Source organism: Phyllopteryx taeniolatus, chromosome 17, assembly GCF_024500385.1.
Source record: "Phyllopteryx taeniolatus isolate TA_2022b chromosome 17, UOR_Ptae_1.2, whole genome shotgun sequence".
In the NCBI taxonomy this organism is placed as follows: Eukaryota; Metazoa; Chordata; class Actinopteri; order Syngnathiformes; family Syngnathidae; genus Phyllopteryx; species Phyllopteryx taeniolatus.
This window is the reverse complement of record NC_084518.1, coordinates 18,417,978-18,441,456: the sequence shown is the minus strand read 5'-3', so window position 1 is coordinate 18,441,456 and position 23,479 is coordinate 18,417,978. Positions and strand designations below refer to the sequence as shown.

Below are 23,479 nucleotides of genomic sequence, written 5' to 3'. Positions count from 1 at the left end.
TGTGACAAGGCACCACTGTATTCATAAAATATTACATATATTTTATCTACATATATTTTGTATAGAAATTTATTAAAAGCATTCAAACATATTTCCCCCCCTCCCCATTGAATCGTCACTTACCGATGACAATAAACACGACACCAATGTTCGTTGTAAAATAATTCTCAATAATTTATTCACAAACTGCTTTTCAAATTGCCATTTTGTCATTTCTTTTTTTTTTTTTTTTTTTTTAAACACATACAATAATAACAATAATGATAATAATAATAAAAGACGTGTTCTCGTCTCACTTGTTCATAACAGCTCATTGTCCATCGTGCTCAAGCGTCCCATTTTGGTGTCGACGACCTCATATGCCCGATGAGAAATATGAATAAAACCAAACAAAACGTCTGAAATCAACTTAAGGACTAGAGGAAATTTGGACAGCTACGGAAACACGCTTCCTTTTCTTTTCCATTTTTCCCCCCCTCCATTTTCACATTTTGATTTACAGAATGTTTTGTTAAGGCTCATGTTGGGCATTGCAGAGCAACTGACTGAAAGGAGAGAAGTGGAAAGCTTCGCGTGCGCGCGCGGTGTGTGTGTGTGTGTTACTGAACATTCTGTGCACGTTTTAGTACTTTCCCAAAAACTGAAAATCTAGAATCAAAAGCCACACAGTAACAACAATAATGTATTACTAAATTAGCCTCTCTTATACAGTCATACAAAGTACTAGTAAGTCAGGAAGGGCATCCGGCATAAAACTTTGCCAAACAAATATGAGCGTTCATCCAAAGAATTCCATACCGGATCGGTAGTGGCCCGGGTTAACAACGTCCGCCACCGGCGCCTTCAACCTGCAGAGCGCCGGTGGAAATTCAGCTACTGTGGGTCGAAGAAGTGGAAAGTGGGTTCTTCGGGAGAAAGAGAAGAGGAAAGCACAGAGCCTAGAACTGAATGTGGGGCCTTTGAATGTTGGGACTATGACAGGAAAATCTCAGGAGTTGGTTGACATGATGATTAGGAGAAAGGTTGATATATTGTGTGTCCAGGAGACCAGGTGGAAAGGAAGTAAGGCTAGAAGTTTAGGGGCAAGGGTTTAAATTATTTTACCATGGTGTAGATGGGAAGAGAAACACCCAGTGTTATGCATGTGTGTGTAATTAGTGGCTATCCCCTACAGGTAGGATGTGACCTAGAGGTGAAAGAGAAATTCTGGAAGGAGCTAGACGAAGTAGTTCTGAGCATCCCAGACAGAGAGAGAGTCGTGATGGGTGCAGATTGTAATGGAAATGTTGGTGAAGGAAATAGGGGTGATGAAGAAGTGATGGGTAAGTACGGAATCCAGGAAAGGAACTTGGAGGAACAGATGGTGGTTGACTTTGCAAATAGGATGCAAATGGCTGTAGTGAACACTTTTTTTGCAGAAGAGGCAGGAACATAGGGTGACCTACAAGAGCGGAGGTAGAAGCACGCAGGTGGATTACATCTTGTGCAGATGATGTAATCTGAAGGAGGTTACCGACTGTAAGGTAGTGGTAGGAGAGAGTGTGGCTAGACAGCATAGGATGGTGGTGTGTAAGATGACTCTGGTGGTGGGAAGACAAAGGCAGAGCAGAGAACCATGTGGTGGAAGCTGAGACAGAACGAGTGTTGAACAGCTTTTCGGGAAGAGGTGAGAAAGGCTCTCGGTGGACAGGAGGAGCTTCCAGAAGACTGGACCACTACAGCCAAGGTGATCAGAGAGGCAGGCAGGAGAGTACTTGGTGTATGGCAGGAAGGGAGAGAAGGAGACTTGGTGGTGGAACCTCACAGTACAGGAAATCATACAAGGAAAAGGGTTAGCTAAGAAGAAGTGGGACACTGAGAGGACCGAGGAGAGGTGAAAGGAATACATTGAGATCTGACATAGGGCAAAGGTAGAGGTGGCAAAGGCCAAACAAGAGGCATATGATGACATGTATGCCAGGTTGGACACTAAAGAAGGAGAAAATGATCTGTACAGGCTGGCCAGACAGAGGGATAGTGATGGGAAGGATGTGCAGCAGGTTAGGGTGATTAAGGATAGAGATGGAAATATGTTGACTGGTGCCAGTAGTATGCTGGATGAATGGAAAGAATAATTTGAGGAGTTGATGAATGAGGAAAATGAGAAAGAAGGAAGAGCAGAAGAGGCAAGGGTGGTGGACCAGGAAGTATCAATGATTAAAAGAGAAGTATGTTAGAATAATACAGGAGGTACGAGGGCAGCAGAACAGCGGTGAGGTGTGCTGTAGGTGTGACAGACGAATTTAAGGTGGAGGTGGGACTGCATCAGGGATCAGCCCTGAGCCCCTTCCTGTTTGCAGTGGTGATGGATAGGCTGACAGATGAGCTTAGACTGCAATCCCCGTGGACCATGATGTTTGCAGATGACATTGTGATCTGCAGTGCAAGCAGGGAGCAGGTGGAGGAACAGTTAGAAAGATGGAGGCATGCACTGGAAAGCAGAGGAATGAAGACTAGCCGAAGTAAGACAGAATATATGTGCATGAATGAGAATGGTGGTGGGGGAAGAGTGAGGCCACAGGGAGAAGAGATAGCAAGGGTGGAGGACTTTTAATACTTGGGCTCAACCGTCCAGAGCAATGGTGAGTGTGGTCAGGAAGTGAAGAAACGGGTCCAATCAGGTTGGAACGGGTGGAGGAAGGTGTCAGGTGTGTTATGTGACAGAAGAGCCTCTGATAGGCTGAAGGGCAAAGTTTATAGAACAGTGGTGAGGCCAGCCATGATGTACGGATTAGAGACAGTGGCACTGAAGAGACAACAGGAAGCAGAGCTGGAGGTGGCGGAATTGAAGATGTTGGGGTTCGCTCTCGGGGTGACCAGGTTGGATAAAATTAGAAATGAGCTCATCAGAGCGACAACCGAGGTTCGATCTTTTGGAGACAAAGTTAGAGAGAACAGACTTCGATGGTTTGGACACGTCCAGAGGAGAAATAGTGAATACATTGGTAGAAGGATGATGAGGATGGAGCTGCCGGGCAAGAGAGCGAGAGGAAGACCAAAGAGAAGGTTGATGGACGTCGTGAGGGAAGACATGATGGCAGTTGGTGTTCGAGAGGAGGATGCAGGAGATAGGCTTACATGGAGAAGGATGACGCGCTGTGGCGACCCCTAAAGGGACAAGCCCAAAGGAAAAGAAGAAGATACAGTCATACAAAGATATTCCCAACAATTTATCTTTATGATTGTCCTTACACACACACACGCAGACACACGCACACACACACACGCACACACACACACACAGTGAAGGTGACAGGAAAGTGCGAACACTCAGGTACACGACAGCATCAGTGGCTACTGGGAAGGGACAGGACGACGCCGACACAGCTCCGTGGTGCACCCGAACACATCGCCACACCCATATGGGTCAACTGCTGCTGCTGCTGATTATTATTATTATTATTTTAATAAGTGGTTATCAGCGCAAAACAATTCTGATCTTCCTTGAATGAACTACTTGGAGGCTCAGTTAAGATAAACTAGAGCAAATGTGCTGCAATCTCGACTGCATTTAGACGCAGCTTAGGGATAATATCGCATTTCAGAAGCTGCATCGTCGACAACTGATAACTTTAAGACTTCTGATCTATGTAAAGTGCAATGCAAGATGCAATTTCTGTATGTTTACCTTCGTCAAATACTGTACATATTGCGCTCAACAGATTTAGTGGACCAGTGACTCCAAAGTGTGGTGAGTGGGCTCCCTCTAGTGGTAGTCCCTGTCGTGAGTACAGTTCAATTATATTTAACTTTTACATTCAATACGTTTGCGTTACAACTTTAATAACCGTTTTTTTCCAAATTCATTTCAGGGCAGTTTTTAACTTTTATGTGGAATACATTTGAACCGAATCACTAAGTAGTTTTAAAAAATATATATATATTTTCAGTATTTAAACTGTCCATACGATTACAGTGCCTTACAATAAGTGTACTTTTAAGGAGTAAAACCTCTGTCTCGTTTTTGATGAATATTTAGGCCGACCATGTAAGTCAAGTTAAGTGTCGTAATATCTAAGTATTTCCTAGGTGGTACTTGGCGTAATTTTTAATTTTTTTTAAAAGAATTAGACCACCTGTCATAAAGAGACCATCTAGCGTGGTGAAGCGCTTTAATGAAGACTTGATTTGTTCTAGATCAAATTATTAAAGTGTGGTGCACGGGCTCACTCGAGTGATATGTAAAAGAATCACTGTCCAAGTACAGTTCCGTTGTATATAACTTTTTAGTATAGTTTTCCTACACTTGGCCACAGTGTTAAGGTTCAAACTGTGCAAAATGTCACAGTGACTTGCAGTAATATTAGTTCACTGAGGTGACACCAAGTAAGCGCTGCATAAGATTTCCTACTGCCAAGCAGACTTGAATGCAGCATTTAAGCAAGTTTCTTCTAATTTGTCTGACCTGAGCCTTGAGGAACAACGGACGGCCGCTCTGTCGGTATGTAGCAAGCGTGACAGCGGCCTGGCGGTGTTTCAGGTGGACGCCGCAGCGTGTCAAGCGAGCGGCCTGTCGGGAGACTCGGCAGCTGCGGAAGACGTGGGGACGCGGACGACACCGGACGGTCAAAATCTGGCGACAGACCGCCGGTGACCGGCTCGTCCTCACTTTGAAGGTTTTCCGACAGAAGGGGAGGAGTCTTTCCAGCAAGTAGTCGCATCATCACCATCATCGTCACTCCGCTGTGACTTACTCCGGCTCGTCCAATGAGAGGTGTTCCTGAAAGCCTTGCTGAGTGGCTGCACGGTGGGGGTTTGGGGGGTGGGGGTGAGGGGGGACGGGTTGTCGGGATTGTTCTAATTTTAAAAACAAAGCAATCTGATCTAAAAATAAAATTAAATAAAAAAAAAACAAGGTCGGCCTTCCATTTACAAACACATCAGTTTTCTTCGATTAAATTTAAGTCCAGTTCTGTACAATCCCTCTCGAAGACGGCCTGCTGCTGGGCCGCCTCGCGCTCGTCCGGATCCTCGTCCTCGTCTTCCTCGCCGTCGTCGTCATCGTCCTCGCGGCACTCCTCGTCGCTCTCGCTCAGCGGGCCGATGCTGGACCTGCCCAGACACTCGGCGGGCGAGCAGGAGCCCCGGAAGTCGGACATGAAGGACTCCATGCCGATGAAGAGGTCGCCGCCGCAGGCCAGCCTGCCGCCGCGCTCAAAATACTGCGGGTCGATGCTGCGGGTCTGCGGGGCGGGACAGAGAACAAGCAACTTTTTCACACAGACATCCGGCAAAATTGCTGCGTCACAGCTGTAACAAAAGATATGATAAGAAGCCGTGCTTTCAACACAACGGGACGGGAAAAATGTCAGGTGTTGCCGGCATTTCCTTTTAAACAAAGCTGTATTTCACAGTAAGAATTCTTTAGTAGGCGGCACCGTGGACGACTGGTTAGAGCATCAGCCTCACAGTTGCGGGGTGCGGGGTTCTATCCCCGTCCCCGCCTGTGTGGAGTTTGCATGTTCTCCCCGTGCCTGCGTGGGTTTTCTCCGGGCACTCCGGTTTCCTCCCACATCCCAAAAACATGCATTAATTGGAGACTCTAAATTGCCCGTGGGCATGACTGTGAGTGCGAATGGTTGTTTGTTTCTATGTGCCCTGCGATTGGCTGGCAACCAGTTCAGGGTGTACCCCGCCTCCTGCCCGATGACAGCTGGGATAGGCTCCAGCACGCCCGCGACCCTAGTGAGGAGAAGCGGCTCAGAAAATGGATGGATGGATGAATTCTTTAGTATGGACCAGCCAAGCCAATATCAACTCGACGATATTTTGGCGAGGTCGCCTTGCCTCACCTGTACAACTTATCATAAGTAAAGAGCTGGAGTCCGTGGGAAAGGGGCAAGTGATCATGAGCGGCACACGTACCTGAGTCATCTTGGTGAAGTCGAGGACGGGGCGGGCGCAGGGGCGGTCGGGGTCGCGCCGCCTCTTCAGCCCAGGCTTGAGCAGCAGCAGGTCACAGGGCTGCGAGTGGCACCGCGGTAGCTGCGGAGGCAGGCTGCGGCGCAGGGACGACGGCGTGCTGCACGCAGAGGAGGGCGAGGCGGGCACCGGGGCCCCCGCCGCCGCACCGCCGGCCGCACAGCAGCCTGGCGGGGGCGCCGCCGCTTGGCTGGGAACGGGGGGCGGGGGCAGGAAGGCGGCGGCCGCCGAGTCTCTGATGAGCACGGGAGAGAGGGAGAAACGCCGCTGGGGAGGCGGCGGCGGGTGGAGCGGCGAGGGTGACGAAGAGCAAGAGGACGGCGAGGGGAAGAAACAGCAACAGGCGCCGCCCCCCGCCGCCGCCTCGCTGGGGTCCCAGGGGAAGTTCCAGGGCAGCGGCGAGTCAGGGGAAAGCGCCAGGCTGAAGAAGGTGGGGCTGGACGAAGAGTGCAGAGACGAGTTCAGGGAGGAGCTCGGTGCGCGCAGCGGGCAGGTGCCGCCTGCCGCCGCCGCGCCTGCAACCCCGGCGGCGCTCACTCCTCCGTGGCACTGCTGGCGACTGACGGGAGTCCAAACCCTCGAGGCGCTAGGCCGCCACGTGTAGCGGCAGCGCGACAGGTCTTCCGGGACCGACAGAGAGCGACAGTGGCGTTTGGGCGGCGGGGGAGGAGGGGGAGGCGGGGCCGGGCCGGGAGGGGCCGCCGCCCCGGGGAGGGAGAGCTCGGACGCCGAGGTGCTGGGTGCCAGAGGCCGGTGCTGCTGCGGCTGAGAGTGGGGGCCGTCCAGGGGGCATGCCTGAAGGTGGGCATCGGGCGGCACGAGGGGAACCGGGCCGGGAGGGAAACTAGAGCTCAGCAACCCCCCCTGCAGGCTGGACTTAGAGGGAGGGCAGAGCTGCCAGTAGCTGCTCTCTGAGGACACACACGTGCACACACAGCATTTACATACAGCTCATGTGTACTTCTTACCATGGAGTATTTATATTACAAAGAAACATAAGAAGATGAAGAAGATTACAAGAAAAAAATATTGCACTCTTATAAGATTACTTTCAAGAATCGACACCCAACTAGTCTCTTTTCACTTGAAAAAAAAAACATTTTTGACTTTTTCTTGAAATTTCTGGTGTTTTTTTAAATAGGGCTTTCTCTTAAAAAATATGAATTTTTTTTCTTCAAAAGTATGGCTTTTTTCTTGAAAAATTAGACCTTTTCATGAACATCACATTTATGAAAAATAGGACAAATTCTTCCTTAACATTATGACTTTGTTCTTTAAAAATGCAATGTTATTCTCTTGAGAACTTTATTCATTAAAAAAAATATGACTACGATCTGAACACAATTACTTTATTCTTTTAAGATTACAACATTTCTCCCCCAAAATACTAAATTTATTCCCTTGTTATTTTTTTTCCAGAAAATAAACAAAATATTTCTAGACAAAAACCTAATATAAATTTTTTTTTAAATGGTATGTATTCTCTTAGGATCACAACTTTTTCCTCAGACAAAAAACCCTCAAAATAATGCAACAATTCTCTTAAGAGAATGACTAAATTCTCATAACATTACAAAAAAACTTTTTCTAAAAAAAATTATAATAATAAATAAAATACAATTGAATTCATATAAGATTACGATATTATTCTCTTTGTATCATTTCAATTTCCTCTTTTTAGCCAGGCCTGAATACCACTTTGTAACACTGACATCATTATTTAGGGAATTTGAGAGCTTTGTTCATTGAGCAGACTCACCAGGCATCAAGCCATCTGGGGACCAGCACGCTGCGAGGGTTTTCGGGTCCAGCAGGGACTAAGAGACGCACACACAAAAAAAAAAAAACAATTTAAAAAATAAAAAAAATTTAAAAAAAAGGAAATGAATGAGTACTATAACATGCTCTGTGTTGTAAATGCTTTTACAAACAACACCCCACATTGAGCTCCTCTTAGGACATCACCTTTGTACTGGCGCGCAACAACTGGAAATGTCGCTTGAGAACTATGTTGAAAGTCTAAGAGTCCCATTTAAATCCATTTATGTTTTTCAAATGTTACGGCGATCAAAGGTCACTCCTTGTGGGCTTTCATTTTTGTTGACTGCCATGAAGACTGATGACGGGGGGAAGATGACGATGTTTTGATTTTGTTCTCCTTTTGAAACACGCAGCTTTGTTTTGAAATATGTGACAATTATTCAGTTAAGCGTCTTAGATTTATTATAGAACTCTGGGAGTCTGTTTATCATGTAAGTAAAAATGAATAAAATATATAGTTACCATATATAATTACCAAGCGCTCTTTTTCTTTGCAGTGGCTATTCGGCATAATTCACACTTCCTTCTTCACAAGAACGATCTAGTTCTATCACTACAGAATGCAGTTAGCCATCAAACTATGCTTATAACTCAAAAAATAAATCTCCCTGATGTGTTATTCGGGCTACAGTTTTTCTGCCATCATTTTTTGGGTGAGTTTACTAGACTTTTAAGGGGGGGATATTCAAAGCTACCTGGGCCTTGTGTGGAAAAAGTAATGGCTCCCCTCAAAGGAAGGAGGAGGAGGAAGGAATAATGCGGATATCATTGAGGGCCAGCTTTCTGGCCCAATGAGAACCAACTTGAAATCAGATGCCATCCCATTGCTACTATAGTTCAAGTTACATCGGCCAACACTGCTGAAGGCCCTGGACAGATTGACATGGCAGCAGATAAAGGGTGAAATCTGATTGGACAAAAAAAAAACCATCCACTTACAGAACTGGAAGTAGTGTAGCCAATATAAATAATACAAGATGAAGAGAGTAGACTGTTGGGAATAAATCATTACAACTTAGTGGAACAAATATTATAATTTCGATAGCATTTAGGCCAGTAGAGAAGGGTTTAGGTGTGTCGTGGCGTTTGGATGACACCGCCCCCACGTCCACTTACCAGGTCCGAGTCCCCCGGCTGAGCAGGGTCGCCTTCCAGACTTTCTCACGTTCTCCACCAGCAAGGCGACCACGTCATGGTGGCGGAGGAGGAGGAGGGGAGGAGGGAGAGAAAGAGGAGGGAGGCGTGGGACACGCCCGCTTGTGTGTATCTTGTCTCAGAAAAGGGGAGGGGCTAAGAGCTGCAGACTCCTCCTCCTTGCACCTGCGGGCCAGGTAGCCCCGCCCACCCTCACGAGGACAACATGGCCGGGTCTCGTCCGTCGGCGGCCTCAGGAACCTGCCTGCGAGGAGGAAATCGTCACGTTTATACAAACGTTTCACAGCACACCAGTAGAACGATTTCTTACTTGTGACATTTTTTTTCCACTCCTGCAGCTGCCTTCTATTAATGTTTGACATTTCTGTTCACTAGTAGAACAACTTAGGTGCACCAGTAGAACAACTAAGGCACACTAGTAGAATGACTAAAGTGCAGTTGTAGAACGACTACTATGCGTCTTAGTATTGATGTTTTTTTCTACTACTGCCTTCCACTTCTGCATATAAGTAGAACGACTACGTCTTATTTGTGATTTTTTTTCCCCACTACTGTCTTCCACTCTTGTATGACATTTCTGCGCACTAGTAGAACGACTACATTACTAGCGAGAGCACTAGTTGCAACTGCATGCTAAATACTACATCATAAAATTACTACATCAAAAGTACTACATCATAAAATTCTACTAGTTAACATCTAGCACTCCGGTGTCAAACCCAAGGCCGGCGGGCCACATTCGGCTCGCCACATCATTTTATGTGGCCCGCAAAACCAAATCATGTGTCAACTTCCATGATTCTTGTTAAAATGTGTACCAAAATTTCAAATCCTCATATTCATCCCTTATGGGATGAATAAAGTATCTCCCTACCTCTTTTTACAGTAACTTGAACAATAGCTGAACAAACAATTATCTTTGACTTCTGATTTCAAAACTAGTTATCCAATTTATTTGTTGTGTGTAATACTATGATGAGACGATGAAAGATTTACTGTTTACGGTTTCACAGTCATAACGGTCCTCTGAGGGAAACCATAACAACAAATGTGGCCCGTGACAAAAATGAGTCTGAAACCCCTGATCTCACACTTCACTAGTAGGAGTAGGGAATGCGTGAATGATTCCAGACATGAATAGAAGCCTACATACTACAGCGCACTGTAGCAGCCTGGCTCAGTGCCTACGTGGTGAGGGCAACGTTCCCATCAAAGGCAATGCATGGACATTGAAAATACATATGAGCGTACTCATTTCTCAAACGATTTTCATGAGGTTCATGTTTTTTGTCAACGTCAAAGCAAGTTCTGTTAATACAGAACATTTGGAAAAAAAATATTTTTACCTATGAAAGGTTATTCACAGTTCCCTCGTTGGGATTGTACGGCGTAGTGTGAAGGCGTATGCAGCACAATGCGGAGGCACGCTGACACTTTGCCTCTACTAGCTTAGCGTCGCTGTAGGCACGCAGCTCTAAAGGGCGTGTTGAATCTACCGTTTGTTCATATCTAAGACAGCAATAGACCGACAAGTAGGAAAAGCATCCGTGCTACTTCAACCACTTCCAAATATAGGCAAGCTTGCACCAAGCGTATCTCAGCGAACAATCCTTTTCGAGGACTGTAGACACAAAAACAAAGGATCAGACTTTGTTGTGAAAATGATATTAAGGTGGCACTTGCCAAGGTGAAAGGCAATAGCAAATTTCACATTGATTGACAGTAAATTTTCATTGAATTGAAATATTTGTGTGAAATTCATGTTTTGTTGGTTGAACGCTGATTTTGTGTACAAATAAGATCTATACCCGTTTTGAATTTGACATAAAGCAGATTTTATTTTTTGCAATTATGAAGAGTTCTGTGAATGCATGTATGAAACTTGCGCGGTACAGTACCTCCAACAAGGTTAAGAACCACTCGGCCGGCCCATCGCGGCCATATAGACAAACAATTTACAGTATGCTCACATTCACACCTATGGATAAATTAGTCTCCAAGAATGTTTTTGGAATGTGAGAAGAAGCCGTTGGAAAACGCACACAAGCACCGGGAGAACATCCAAATGAGATTCGAACCCCAAACCTCAGGACTGTGAGGCAGATGCGCTAAACACTAATCCTCCGCGTTGCCCTATTTGGTCACACAAGAACATAAAATCAGTGTAGGATGTTGACTCCTACCCAAATATTGTCAAACACAATGTGTGTTTGTTTGCTGGGGTGTAATTGAGGCTACCATGGGAAAGGAGGCCGCCCCATTGAGGCCGCCACAGCTAGCTCGATGCTAACGCTTCCCATTGTTTTCAATGGAGGAGGCTACCGCTTGCCAGTTGTTGTTCAAGAGGAGCGTCAACGCGACACTGTCATTTTGGGCTTTTTCATACAAGCTTGACGGGAGACGACGGTTCCTAATTGGGATCATTTCATTGGTTTCATTTGACGTTTGTACTACTCACAAATGCACACCCGAGCAGTCCACTAGCTATAAATAACATGTCATCTCGTTATAACTTTCAAGGTCGACGCTGGGTTATATTCGCCCGCGAAGCTCTTGGAAAAACAAGCCGACGAGCTTCGACTTGTTCCCGGCCTGACTGCCACAACACGCCCCGGCCGGCCGGCCGCTGCACTGCGGGGCTAGCAATGCAGCTGAACCCGCCGCTAACCAGTGCGAGCCCCGCACCGAGCTAGCAAGCGCTTAGCCAAAATTGTAAATATCCGACGGGGCTGTTCCCGTTCAACCGTCAGAGAGTTCTGCGTTTTTATGTGTCAAGAAACGCCAAATATTCCCAATTAGCGTCGCGCCCTTGGTGTTATTTCTCGTATATTGGGTTCAAAATGAACGCTGGAGGGAGGAGAACAACACGGTGGGATGCTGCGGGATGGATGTGTCCGGGCTTGTTAGCTCCCCCTCCCCTCCATCGCCACCACCTCCACCCTCCTCTCACCCCCAGACGGAACCGCAAAACAAGCGGGCACGTTGCACACTCGCGGACGCATAGACGGATGGATGGCAGGCAGGCTTACCTCGTCGGACGGCCCCCCTCTCCCGGTGCCTCGGTCAGCCCCCGGTTACTCGGCGTACTGACCCAGTGTGATTCAGGAGTCAGCCACCGCCGCCGCCGCCGAGCTCAGCATCCAAAAGGCAGCCACCGCAATCAATTACCGTCGGTGCACGCGTGGCACAGGCGTGCGGTACGATCGATAACCGGTGTCGTCCGATTATTTAAAACATAATGATACGGATTTGTACGTGCACACGAGCGGCGAGGCATTCATAAATAACATTTACGGTGGCACCGAGGAGGGAGGGCAGGGGAGGAGGGGAGGGACTACACCCCCCCTTCCTCAGTACCAGCACCTGCCATTTACATTTATTTGAGCCAATTTTAGACTCAAAAAACCAACATTGAAAAGTCATGTGAACCACTCAAGAAAATGTCTTTCAGAATCATCTTTATTGGGCAAGTATGTCAAAACAAGGAATTTGGCCCTGGTGCTTAAGCCCCTCGGGTAGTGGAGCACAAAATATACTGACGTAGCTTTTTTTTTTTTTTTTTTATATATATATAAAAATAAAATAGCAGTGCCTTAAGATACGAGTTTAATTCCGTGACCACGGTGGTCAAAACACATCGCAAGCGATCTTTTCCCATTGAAAATAATGACAATGCCATTCATCTGTTCCAGCCCCACATCCCCCCCAAGGTGTATTTTAATGAGGGAAAAAATTGTACAATTAATATTGTACTTTATAAAAACACAGTTATGACAGCATTATAGTTGTCACACTGCATCAATCGATTGGCCATTGTGCTGCTCCTCCTGGTGTGCCCACCTTGGCCACTTGGGGTCAGCATAAAACGGATGGCTATACAGTATAAATAAATACAAGCTTTAACACTTTATTTACATCTTTATTAATTTCAGCGACGCTTTCAATATTCAAAGCAGCACACATTATGTAACAAATAAAAAAAGGAAAAGATGGAAGCAGCCTTATCAGAACAGAGGTGAACATGGACAAAAACGAAACAAAACAGCCTCTACAGAGACCAGAAAGTGACAGAGAAAAAACAAAAACAAAAAAACATGGTGACTTTAAGTACGAACGTTTTGTGGACATTGAGAACACGGCGCAGGTGACAAAGTGCGGTTAACACAAGAGTGCAAATGATAGAAACATGCTTGGGTCAAAGTGCCAAGTCGACCTCTGCCTGTTAAACACTGGGATACCTTTAAGAGCAGCTGGGAAACCTCATCAATTCCCTCCTGGGTACAACAGCAGCAAAGAAGCTCAAGGACCCAAAAAAAAAAACAAAAAAACAATCACATCGTCCCCTCGCTCATTTCAAATCCTCAGTGTTCTTAAAAAGCCAAATATACCGGAAACACACACACACAAAGATTTAAATGCACATGACGTAATCCAGCATCTTGATGATGACATTGCTCAGTGACGACTGAACCAGGCTAGTTGCAGCGAGGGTCGATCAGTAGGGATTCCATAAGTACTGGTCTGAAACCATAGGGACCTGTTGGTCATCGGCACCGAAATCTACAAGGAAATGAAACGCAAAGAGGTAGCTGTTTGAACAAAGGTCTCAGATGGAGCCTTCAGTTTACACACCAACATGGCTGAGAACGGAGGGGAGCTAGTTTACGAAACCAGTCAGTGTTGCAAATATGGCACTTTTGTCGCTGCGTTAATTTACTAATCCGACTTGCAACCAAATTGTTGAACATTAAGATGTTAATTTATTCAGGACCGTCTTTCCGTGCATGTTTTGACAAAAGGGCCATTTTCCCCAATAGGATGCACTAAAGCCCACCACACACTGAGCAAAGTGAACAATTGCAAACAAAATGCATTTGGTGAATCACATCTGCCGATTGACCAGCACAGACATGCAATGCAAAAACTGCAGGCCCTGATTGTATTGGAAATAAAATGAAAAATAAAAATCTAAATGATTGAAAATATTCTGGCTCCACATGCAGTATACTATTGAATGTTTTTAAATCCAGGTTAAAAACCTCACGCTTATGATTGAGCCATTTGAAATCAACTAATCTGATTTGCACCACTCTTATCAAGAAAATGTTTAAAATGTTTTCTTTCACAGCTTTGAACAAACAAATGCATATCCTGTATTTATGCAAATATAAGTAAACGCGAACAATGCCTAAACACCAGCTATTGTCATATTTGGTGACCTCTTGTGTTAAATAAAAAGGCATGGCAGACATTTTAAATTTCTACAGGTGCTTTGCCAAAATCGTTTCGACCTGCTTTGACGAATGCGGAACGGATTGTCAAGGAAGAAGTGGATTCCCTGGCCACTTTAGCTATATATTATAATACAAAGAGGAATTGCGAAAAATAAATAAATTTGAGGTTGTTGGCAACAATCGCCTCATTTATTGACCGAGTTTGTGTATTTCAACGACAGACTCTCCACGCTTCGCTTTTCAGGCACAGATGCATTATAAATTAGTAGTAAAGCACTGTAAAACTCAATATATAGTACATTAACCTAATTGCCTAAAATTATTATATTTTTTTTAAGCAAGCACATAGGCATTTAGATTTTGTGACAGAAAGTTAAAAAAGGCTCGGGCGATTATACTATTAAGCCAACGCTATACATACACACTGATTGGAGGTACCCAGATCTCTCTTTATTCCCAGAAACAGTTTTTGTTGTGAAAGCTCTTATGTATTTCAGAGACCGGCTCCATACTTCACCTTTTAGCTACAGGTACACACGAAATTATACGCATGGTAAACTATTGCTGTAAAACAGTGTATTGGGAATGGGGGGGGGGAGACTTGTTTTGCATATTGTCATTTGCTTCCCCCATCACGATAAAAGTGCATACTACTGATAAGTGTAAGAAGTGTTTTCGTGCTCTCACCCCCTGTATGCTCATCCTCCAGCTGGAGGTGGAGCCAGTCGGCCATGTTGTTGTTGGTCAGCTGAATCCTGAATGAGCAGCTGAGGCCAGGAGGGGCGCGAGGTGGTCGGCGGCTCCTCTCGGGCTCCTAGTGGGGAAATTGTAAGAAGCAGGCTAAATAGACTGCTCACAAAAATGAACCTAAATTGCACTACAACTTTGAGGTGATCTTAATTTGACCTTCTCGAAACATTTGAGTGCCCATGCCCAACTGTTCAAAGTTTCAGTACTTTTTTTTTTTTTTTTAATTCTCCAACAAAGAGGTCCTCAATATCCAGTTCTATGCCTTTCTGTCACTCTTCCAGTCTCTCTGTAGCAACCAGCTGATGACAGTCTGTGCTCAGTGGCCAATTTCCTCAGAACATCCGGCTTGCAATGGCGAGGTACTGTTGCTCAATCGTTAGGCTTCGCCTTGTTCTCATGATGTCAAACTGGACAGCGTGATGGACTGTTTAATTTGAGTTCTAATTGAACAAGGGAATGTATTGGTCCATTTGTGGATCAAACACCTGTTTTGAATTTTGCCATTCAGGTCCTTGTCAGAGAACAGCCAGTTGTGCAAAGATTACTTAAACATGTGCATTCAATAGTTCAGAAAAGGTCAAATTAAGTTCTCCTGTAAATCTTTGAGCAATTTATGTCCGTGAAATTTCCCCTACTTTTTGCGAGTAGCGTAAGGAGTAGGCGCATGACGTTACCGGTGACAGTGGAACGTTCCAGGCGTCAGGTAGCTCCGGCGACATGTCGGCCGACAGGGGGGACACAGAGGAGGCCTTCGGGGCCGCCAGGGTCTCCTTCTCTCTCTGCTTCTCTCCTCCATCGTCACACAAGTCAGAGGTCATCTTTGCCAGCTGGTTCTGCCTGCCAAAATGTCATTTCACAGCCAGAGATAAAAAGCACCGACAAGCACAACGTATAGCACATCAATGATGACGTCAGTGTGGTGCTCAGAATCTAAAAGGTGAGAGCCACCTACAGTTGCTCCACGGGGTCGAGAGTGAGGTCGGGGGCGTCGCTCGGCGGGTCCCACTGGTGCAGCGCTCGTCGCCACAGACGGACTTGCATGTCCCAGGAGCGCCTGCTGTACTTCCTGTACTTGTTGGGGGTGGACGGGTGGAGCTTTGGGTCTCTCAAGTGTCTGAGGAGGGCAGTTTTGACAGCGTGACAAAGACTTCATCTTTAGAGAGTTTCTTTTGTTGGCATTTGAGCCGCAGCATACGTGCTACATGAGAAAAACAACCCAAAGCACCAAACAAGTTGCGTGAAATCTGGGCCCGTCTTTTAAAAAAAGTACCTCCTCCCCTGCATATTTTCTGTTCAGCATCAGCAAACTTACAATTTTTTTTTGGGGGGGGGGGGGGGGGGGGAACCAATCTTCTGAAAACTCAGCTCTTTGTAGTTTTTGTGTGACAATCAGTGAAACCTGCTAGCGTGTGGTGATCGCCAAGTTGGAGTCCGCCACCGGAAGGGCTGCAATTTGGAGTTTCAAAATAAGAGCGACGACCGGAAGTGCTGCACACAAGTAGTGAAATATGCCATGTAGCCAAGTTCTCGCTGTAATGCTACACATTGTTATACTGTAGTGTTTTTTATATTTTGTAAAATTGCAGCATGATAGCAGTGGTATTTAGGGGTGGATTGGGTCACTTAATTCCCCACTGACAGCCCAGACCCAGAACAAACTCCACATTACGCTATAATCTTGAAGACAGCCGATAAACCGTGCCACTGCAGACTTCGATCGGAATGTTGGAAAAATGCTCAAATTTGGCCCGATTATTGGTATGCCTGTACCCCGCTTAATTAGGACTCCAATCTCAGACGGACTTTCTCCAATATCCATCATGAATAAACCTCCATTAGTACACAATTATCCAAGCAGATCGGATTCAGAACTTTTGAAGTCATCCAATTTATCCACCACAATAAGTGATGGAAGCTGAGGACTATGTGAGAATAGGATTTGCCAATGCGCCATTTGGAGCCATCAGAAAGCTTTTTGTTGTGGTCAAGCAGGTGGAATCATTGGCTGAGAACTCATCCTAACACCACTGCTCACTTACTTTGGGACTTGTTGCAGGTAGTTCTGGTAGCCGCTCGTAGTCTTGCCGTACAGGATCTGCTTCTGTCTGCGCTTGAGAACCGCAGCGTTTGTCTCAGTGTTGTTCGGGTCTGGGATGCGAGGGAAGCAGCGAGCGAGCGAAGCCCTGCTGAGATGGCGAGATAAAGCTGGTTTATTAGACACTGGGTATAATAAGCAAGTAAGGGCTCGGATAGCGGGAAGCCGCTGTGTTATCACACCTCTTGTCCAGATCTTCGGTTCCCACAGCGACGCTGCTGGTCGACACTTTAAGGATGCAACGCTCCAAGATGGATGTCCTGCACCCAAAAAAAAAAAAACAAACAAAAAAAAAAGTTTCATATACTTTGAAAAGCTATACAGCAGCAGTCCTGAAGCTCAAAACCCAATTAAACCTGCGTGGTTTGTTGGTGGCAGATCTCTCCCCTCCTCGCGGGCCGATTGCTGTTGGTGACATCGGGATCGGAGAAACATTACTGCAACCAGGACAAGGAGGGTCAACTCTAAAAGGCTATACATGGTCAATAGCTAATTTAACCACAGATTTATATGCACTTTCATTAGAGAAAGCACAAAATAGGTGAATTTTTCAGAAAATAGGTTCCATAGAAAATATTGAGTTGGCAAGTTCTCGAACAGCCGCCGATACTATACAAGCAATTAAAGTCACTTTTCCAGTACACCCGCAAGCCTAGTAAGGACAAGCGGTAGAGAAAATTGATGGATGTGCCCTTTAAGATAGGCTACAGTGCTATTTTTCTTCATTAAAACACACCAGAACATACAGATTAACTGCATTTCAATGGGGAAAATGGAGTTCATATATGGGTGAGTCGAGTTTGGAGCTTGGTCACGGACAAAGCAAAGGTACCAGTGTACATGACCAACCTGACAAGGCTGTCAAAAACAGAGCTGCAGCCAGGTAGGAGCCAAGGCTCAGGTGTAGAGCATCCAGCAGCCAGAAGCGGCTCGGGGAGGCCATTCCACATGGCTGTCGACCAGCCCTTCGCGCAAACGCATGACCGTGGGCTAAAACAGAAACTGAGAACAGAACTCGAGTCAGACTCGCTGCACAGATGTCAAAACTACAAAGAAATGGCAAACCCCCAAACTGGAAATGCACGTTGAGTGTGTTAGGAATAAAATGCAATTTCCCAAAAAGTTGAGAGAGAAAAAAAAAATATATACATAAATGCAACTTTTGCTTTAATATCAAAACTGCTCAACCGGTCATGCTTCATTTTGCAAAGACCAACCAGAGGCACACTTGCATCAACATTTTTTCCCCATCAAAGTGGTCAACTTCAAATGTGACAACTTATCCATACATGTGCACTGTAACAGGTTTTGCTTTACATTGAGCGTCCAACAAGTTCCCTAGTCAGCCCTTGAATGTGATTAAAAGCTTTGTCGCCTGTCGCGTCAGAGGACTTCCTGGAGGATTTCACATTAAAAGACAGAGCACAGGAGCGGAAGCGCAAGTCGTCATATTAGTCTTGCTCACAAATGCCTTTCGAGCTCGCGCGCCGTCGTCACAACAGCCTAACCTGAAAAACTACTTATTATTTTTTTTAAAGAACATTATTAAGTACCCGTTAAAGTATTTTAAAGGGGATTTCACGTCTGAAATTGAGACTATCAACTGCCGTGTGTCAGTGGCGCACGGCGACTTAAGCGCTAGCTTTGCTGGCATTTCCGGGTTCTCCTAGCTGTATTAGTAGAAGACAGAAGCAAGGAGAGCGCTATATAATATAGTTGATATAAGTGCGTTACCGACCTGGAGGAGAGGAGCGGGCTGTGGGCTGCAGTTTCCACTCCGCTGCGTGACATGTCGCCACTTTTGAATCTGGCGCCTTCGCTTCGGACGAACAGACGCCATGTTCCATTTTAGTGGCGTCTTTAATGAGACGCACCTTGCAAGGGGTGTGGCCTACTGTAGTTGTAAAAATGCACCTTTAAAAAAGATAAACTATAAATATCTTAAGCGACGTACTCTCACAACAATTTTTAACATCTTAAACGATTTTTCTTTTTAAATATGAGAGACCCAACACACGAAAATCGTGTGTGCTGTTTGTAGTAGTACCAAGACTGACCTGTGAGGGGCAGCATGGTGCCAATTGGAAACCAAACCAGACTGACGAAAAATACTAAGAAGAAGAAATACAATTAGAAGCAAGGCTAGCTGTTAGCCTATGCTCTGGAAAGAAGACAAACTAATGTTCTGTTAGTCCATAAATAGTCAAAGAAACAAAAACAAATAAATAGTATTCTTTTTGAATCATTTTGAATAGTACCTTGATTTGTAAATTATGACTTACATTTTCTACTTTTACAATTATTTAATGGCAACACGGTTACCGACTGGTTAGAGTGTCTGGCTCACAGTTCTGAGGACCGGGGTTCAATCCCCGGGCCCGCATGTTTGGAGTTATTTGCATGTTCTCCCAGTGCCTGCGTGGGTTTTCTCCGGGCACTCCGGTTTCCTCCCACGTCCCAAAAGCATGCACGGTAGGTTAATGGACAACTCTAAATTGCCCGTAGGTGTGAATGTGAGTGCAAATGGTTGTTTGTTTATATGTGCCCTTTGAAGGCTGGCAACCAGTTCAGGGTGTACCCTGCCTCCTGCCCGATGATAGCTGGGGTAGGCTCCAGCACGCCCGCGACCCTAGTGACCCGAGTGAGGAGAAGCGGCTCAGAAAATGGATGGATGGACAATTATTTACTTATTTAAAAAACAATTCTCCCACAATTTTCCAACTTCTATTTCATTCCCTTAATTATATGACTTTATCCTATTTATAGTTTTTTTTCCACATTCTGTAGCAATTAAATAATCAACGCAGGGCGAGGACACCCTGTATTACAATGATCCCAACAAATGGCGTAGTGGCGTAAGAATACATTGTCATGTAGCCCATTTGATTGTTTAGACTTCACACTCAGTTAGCATCTTATTTAGTTTTTCATTTGATTGTTTTATAGTCATGACCTTAGAGTGTTTTTCATATACTGTAAATATTTACTGTAAATATGGCTTTACTACTGCGTTAGCGTGGGTCAGTGATAGACAATGGTGCCTTCCGACTTATGTACAAATTTGACCTATGTTGCCATTGTATAAACTCAGTCGTAAACCCAGGACCCCTGTGCATGTTACTGCACAGTAATCCTAAGAAACATGCACCACGCAATTGGACATCTACACCTCACGTTGCCTCAGCAAAGCAAACAACATTAAGGACAGCTCTCACCCTAGAAGTTATAGCCGTTGCCCTCAAAGCCACTCACACTGACACTACAGTCTAAACCCTGACCCCCAGGTGTCCTTTATTCACCTACTCTGCAATATTCAAAGGTCTTTAAAACAATACTGTGCAATATTCAACGTGTCTGTGTTAACAATAATCCATACTGTGAAATGCTACTATTTATGCCACAATTCTATTCATTATCTTCTTGCATTGCTACTGATCTTATGTTGTAAATACCTCATATTCTGTATTTTTCTCATTTCATTTTTTTATAATTTACGTACATGTTTGCACCGGAGGAGCTGCTTTCAATCTTGTTGACATGCTATCTTTTTCTACGGTTTCTCCAATGCACTAGGTGGCGCTGTGCTCTCAAATGTAAACACTTGACCTCTCTATACCGGAAATTATCGCAAACATGGCGTCTGGCAGCGGGGTAAGTATTTTTTGTACTGCTTTCTTTGTATTGTTAATAGGCTAACTAGTCATTTTTTAATAATGACACCATTTTGCCTTTGTTTACGAGTTTTGGTGAGATGTTTCTCTCTCAATTTGAGTCTCGAAACGTGCTCTGCCGACAGCAAAATAGCGTTAGCCCCCACAGAAACAATAACACTCAATATCGAAATAAAAAGGTTTTCCCCTAGTAGCTGCAGTTTGTCGCTATGCATACAATTTAGGACAGTCGCTAACTTAAGTTGCATCGTGTGTACTTGCTTAATCTGTTTTTGTGTGTGTAATGAATCGCTCTACAATACGGACAATCAACCATTTCAGTTTGTGCTCAGTGAGTCTCCACACCAACGATATTTATTATCACGAGAAGAGGATAGGGAATTTTGCTTCACGTGCCTGCAGCTAAAATTAGGTAAAACAACTGCCAAATTTGGCATTCATTCATCTCGTGTGTTCAGGTTTCCCAAACGTAACACAAAATTGCTATGTGAAATTGTTTTCTCCTGTGTAATGGTATAACGTCTGTATAATATGTATTTGTAAATGTAAATACCGAACAGTTACGATCCGGTGGACAGTAGTGTTCAGTGAGCCAGAATACATGAAAATGTCAATCATTGGCGTTTTTATGGGGAGTTTGGTGGTGGGGGGGTCTTGTGCCTACCTTCTTATAACTGAGGCTCATGTTGTTCTTTCAGCCGAGTAAGAATGACTTCCGTCGGAAGTGGGACAAAGACGAGTATGAGAATCTTGCTCAGAAGCGTCTCGCCGAGGAGCGAGAAAAGGAGAGCAGAGATGGTGAGTTGTTTTTTTTCCCCAATTTATTTGCAGAGAATCCTCCCGCGTTCAGAGTCGGACACTGCTGTTGAATCATCAAAATTGTACAAACTCATCACGCATCTTAGGGAAAATCGTGCCGCCGGTTAAGCGGGAGAATCTGCGGCATCGAGACTACAAAGTGGACCTGGAGTCCAAACTGGGGAAGACCATCGTTATCACCAAGACGACCCCCCAGGCAGAGATGGGCGGGTACGTCGAGTTAAATCACCTCATTGAAGAACGGATTTACACATTTATGATTTGGTCCTGGTAATATATGTAATCCTGCTGTTTTCTTGATACCGTTGCAATCTCCTCTTCTTTCAGCTACTACTGCAACGTGTGTGACTGCGTGGTGAAAGACTCCATCAACTTCCTGGATCACATCAATGGCAAGAAACGTGAGTACCTTTCACACACAAGTCAGCTGAGGTACTATCAATTTGTACTTAAATAGAAGTCCCTTTGTAAAAAAAAAATATATATATATAAGTGGAATTTCTGATGCATTATGTATATGGAAAAAAAAAAAAGTCTTCACAATAATAAATACTCGAGTTGAGTACAGATATCTGAAAAATCCACTTAAGTACAGTAACGAAGGGTTACTTGCCACCTCCGTGAGCCAGCATACTGCAAAAATCTATTCAAGCTTATATTTGTAAACCATCTGCAAACATGCGTATATATGTGTGTGCAGATCAGAGAAACCTCGGCATGTCTATGAGGGTTGAACGGTCGTCCCTGGATCAAGTGAAGAAGCGCTTCGAGGTGAACAAGAAGAAAATGGAAGAGAAGCAGAAAGAGTACGACTTTGAGGAGCGCATGAAGGAGCTGCGAGAAGAGGTCAGGAGAGGATGAAGTCACCCGTAACGTGTGACAGCTAACAGCTACCCATCTCTGACCCAAAGTCAGCTGGGATAGGCTCCAGCTCACCCACAAATCTAACAAAGATATGCAGGCATAGAAAATTAATGGATTATAGTTATATATTATTATAGTTAAGTATAACATAATTGTGTGTGTATGTTCAGGAGGAGAAGGCAAAAGCCTACAAGAAGGAGAAACAGAAAGAGAGGAAGCGTCGGGCCGAGGATGACGGCGACTTCGAGGATGACGACGAAATGGCGGCCGTCATGGGTTTCTCGGGGTTCGGGTCATCTAAAAAGAGTCATTGACGGCTCGAGTACATCACCGCTGTTGAGTCAGCACATCTGGTAATACCGTCAAGGGAGGAGAGCCCTGCCTGAAGAAGGCACGCGCGAGATGAAGGACGGCAATAGAGTCCTGTTGCACAGATGGCAGTTAGTAGTCTCCATAATGTTCAGATTCCAAATATTTTATATTTCCTTGTTCTGCTGGTTTGATCCATCATAATGAATTTTCTTGTTATTTTGAAAATTGTTTTGCTCAAAACTGAACACACTGTTCATTTGTAGGGGCAGCTCCTCAAGTTGAACAGAAATAGGCCAACATTCTATAAATTATTGGAATTTAAGAAGTCATTCTCACCAAGTACCTTGTTCATACAGTATTTATCTTCATAATGCTGCAAACATGGATGTCAGTAAATACAAAATTCATTTGTCATCAAGAAAAACTTATTTGCTGTATATTGTCAGGTTTTCTTCTGCTTCAAGCAATTTTTTTAATTTTAATAAACAAGATTTTTTTTTAAATTAGTTGACTCAATGACATGACTTGTCAATACAGTACTTTTTGACTTTCCCCGGAAATTTCCATCAACCACCGTTTTAGTAGAGTGCTACTGCCGATTGCTACTTTAGTACAGAAAATGCACTCCAGACGAGTAGAAATAACACTAAGAGCAAGGAAGCTAGGCTGCGTGTTTATTTTATGTAGTCAAGCTCAACTCATTTTTAATGTCTATGCTGGTTGTGCCTTTCAGTGCCAACGAAGCAAAAAAGTCCAGAAGTCATCTTTTTTTTTGACAATGACACCCATGACTCACA

At 44.7% G+C, this 23,479-nt stretch overlaps 3 protein-coding genes across 10 annotated transcripts; 1 reads left to right on the top strand and 2 right to left on the bottom strand.

Annotated features, from left to right (window-relative positions):
* Nucleotides 1-149: 149 nt before the first annotated feature.
* fam53c (family with sequence similarity 53 member C) lies at nucleotides 150-12,249 on the bottom strand. Of its 5 annotated transcripts, XR_009785298.1 has the most exons (6): nucleotides 11,967-12,249; nucleotides 8,899-9,181; nucleotides 7,721-7,778; nucleotides 5,905-6,872; nucleotides 4,445-5,222; nucleotides 150-3,147 (listed from the first exon to the last, which is right to left on the bottom strand). XR_009785298.1 is itself a non-coding variant. In XM_061752922.1 (5 exons), the coding sequence occupies exons 3-5, from the start codon at nucleotides 7,725-7,727 to the stop codon at nucleotides 4,920-4,922; spliced, it is 1,278 nt and encodes a 425-aa protein (XP_061608906.1). In that variant the 5' UTR covers nucleotides 7,728-7,778; nucleotides 8,899-9,181; nucleotides 11,967-12,249; the 3' UTR covers nucleotides 150-4,919. The 5 variants fall into 5 exon arrangements, 4 of the variants coding, with proteins under 4 accessions (XP_061608906.1, XP_061608910.1, XP_061608909.1 ...); XM_061752922.1 differs by having other exon boundaries at nucleotides 150-5,222; XM_061752926.1 differs by having other exon boundaries at nucleotides 150-5,222; nucleotides 12,029-12,249.
* Nucleotides 12,250-12,831: 582 nt separating this feature from the next.
* Nucleotides 12,832-18,884, bottom strand: slbp2 (stem-loop binding protein 2). 4 transcript variants are annotated; one of them, XM_061752933.1, is made up of 9 exons: nucleotides 18,755-18,884; nucleotides 17,866-18,018; nucleotides 17,373-17,453; nucleotides 17,199-17,276; nucleotides 16,961-17,104; nucleotides 15,874-16,035; nucleotides 15,596-15,758; nucleotides 14,859-14,985; nucleotides 12,832-13,497 (listed from the first exon to the last, which is right to left on the bottom strand). In XM_061752933.1, the coding sequence occupies exons 1-9, from the start codon at nucleotides 18,805-18,807 to the stop codon at nucleotides 13,433-13,435; spliced, it is 1,026 nt and encodes a 341-aa protein (XP_061608917.1). In that variant the 5' UTR covers nucleotides 18,808-18,884; the 3' UTR covers nucleotides 12,832-13,432. The 4 variants fall into 4 exon arrangements, with proteins under 4 accessions (XP_061608917.1, XP_061608914.1, XP_061608915.1 ...); XM_061752930.1 differs by having other exon boundaries at nucleotides 16,961-17,107; nucleotides 17,199-17,283; nucleotides 17,374-17,453; XM_061752931.1 differs by having other exon boundaries at nucleotides 17,199-17,283; nucleotides 17,374-17,453.
* Nucleotides 18,885-20,589: 1,705 nt separating this feature from the next.
* On the top strand, nucleotides 20,590-23,188 carry zmat2 (zinc finger, matrin-type 2). The gene is made up of 6 exons (XM_061752942.1): nucleotides 20,590-20,667; nucleotides 21,386-21,485; nucleotides 21,593-21,716; nucleotides 21,834-21,907; nucleotides 22,207-22,352; nucleotides 22,541-23,188. The coding sequence occupies exons 1-6, from the start codon at nucleotides 20,650-20,652 to the stop codon at nucleotides 22,682-22,684; spliced, it is 606 nt and encodes a 201-aa protein (XP_061608926.1). The 5' UTR covers nucleotides 20,590-20,649; the 3' UTR covers nucleotides 22,685-23,188.
* The last annotated feature ends 291 nt before the right edge of the window (nucleotides 23,189-23,479 follow it).

What these genes read in the sequence shown, in the direction of transcription:
- fam53c (XM_061752922.1), bottom strand. An exon ending in ACTTCACCAAGATGACTCAG is followed by an intron (nt 5,223 to 5,904) that starts GTACGTGTGCCG and finishes CCCGCCCCGCAG; the next exon opens with ACCCGCAGCATCGACCCGCA.
- slbp2 (XM_061752930.1), bottom strand. Translation starts at nt 18,807, where the DNA reads ATGTCACGCAGCGGAGTGGAAACTGCAGCCCACAGCCCGCTCCTCTCC. An exon ending in TGCCACCAACAAACCACGCA is followed by an intron (nt 17,284 to 17,373) that starts GGTTTAATTGGG and finishes TTTTTTTTTTTG; the next exon opens with GGTGCAGGACATCCATCTTG. An exon ending in GGAACGTTCCACTGTCACCG is followed by an intron (nt 14,986 to 15,595) that starts GTAACGTCATGC and finishes TTTCCCCACTAG; the next exon opens with GAGCCCGAGAGGAGCCGCCG.
- zmat2 (XM_061752942.1), top strand. An exon ending in CCCCAGGCAGAGATGGGCGG is followed by an intron (nt 21,717 to 21,833) that starts GTACGTCGAGTT and finishes CTCTTCTTTCAG; the next exon opens with CTACTACTGCAACGTGTGTG. An exon ending in TGAAGGAGCTGCGAGAAGAG is followed by an intron (nt 22,353 to 22,540) that starts GTCAGGAGAGGA and finishes GTGTATGTTCAG; the next exon opens with GAGGAGAAGGCAAAAGCCTA.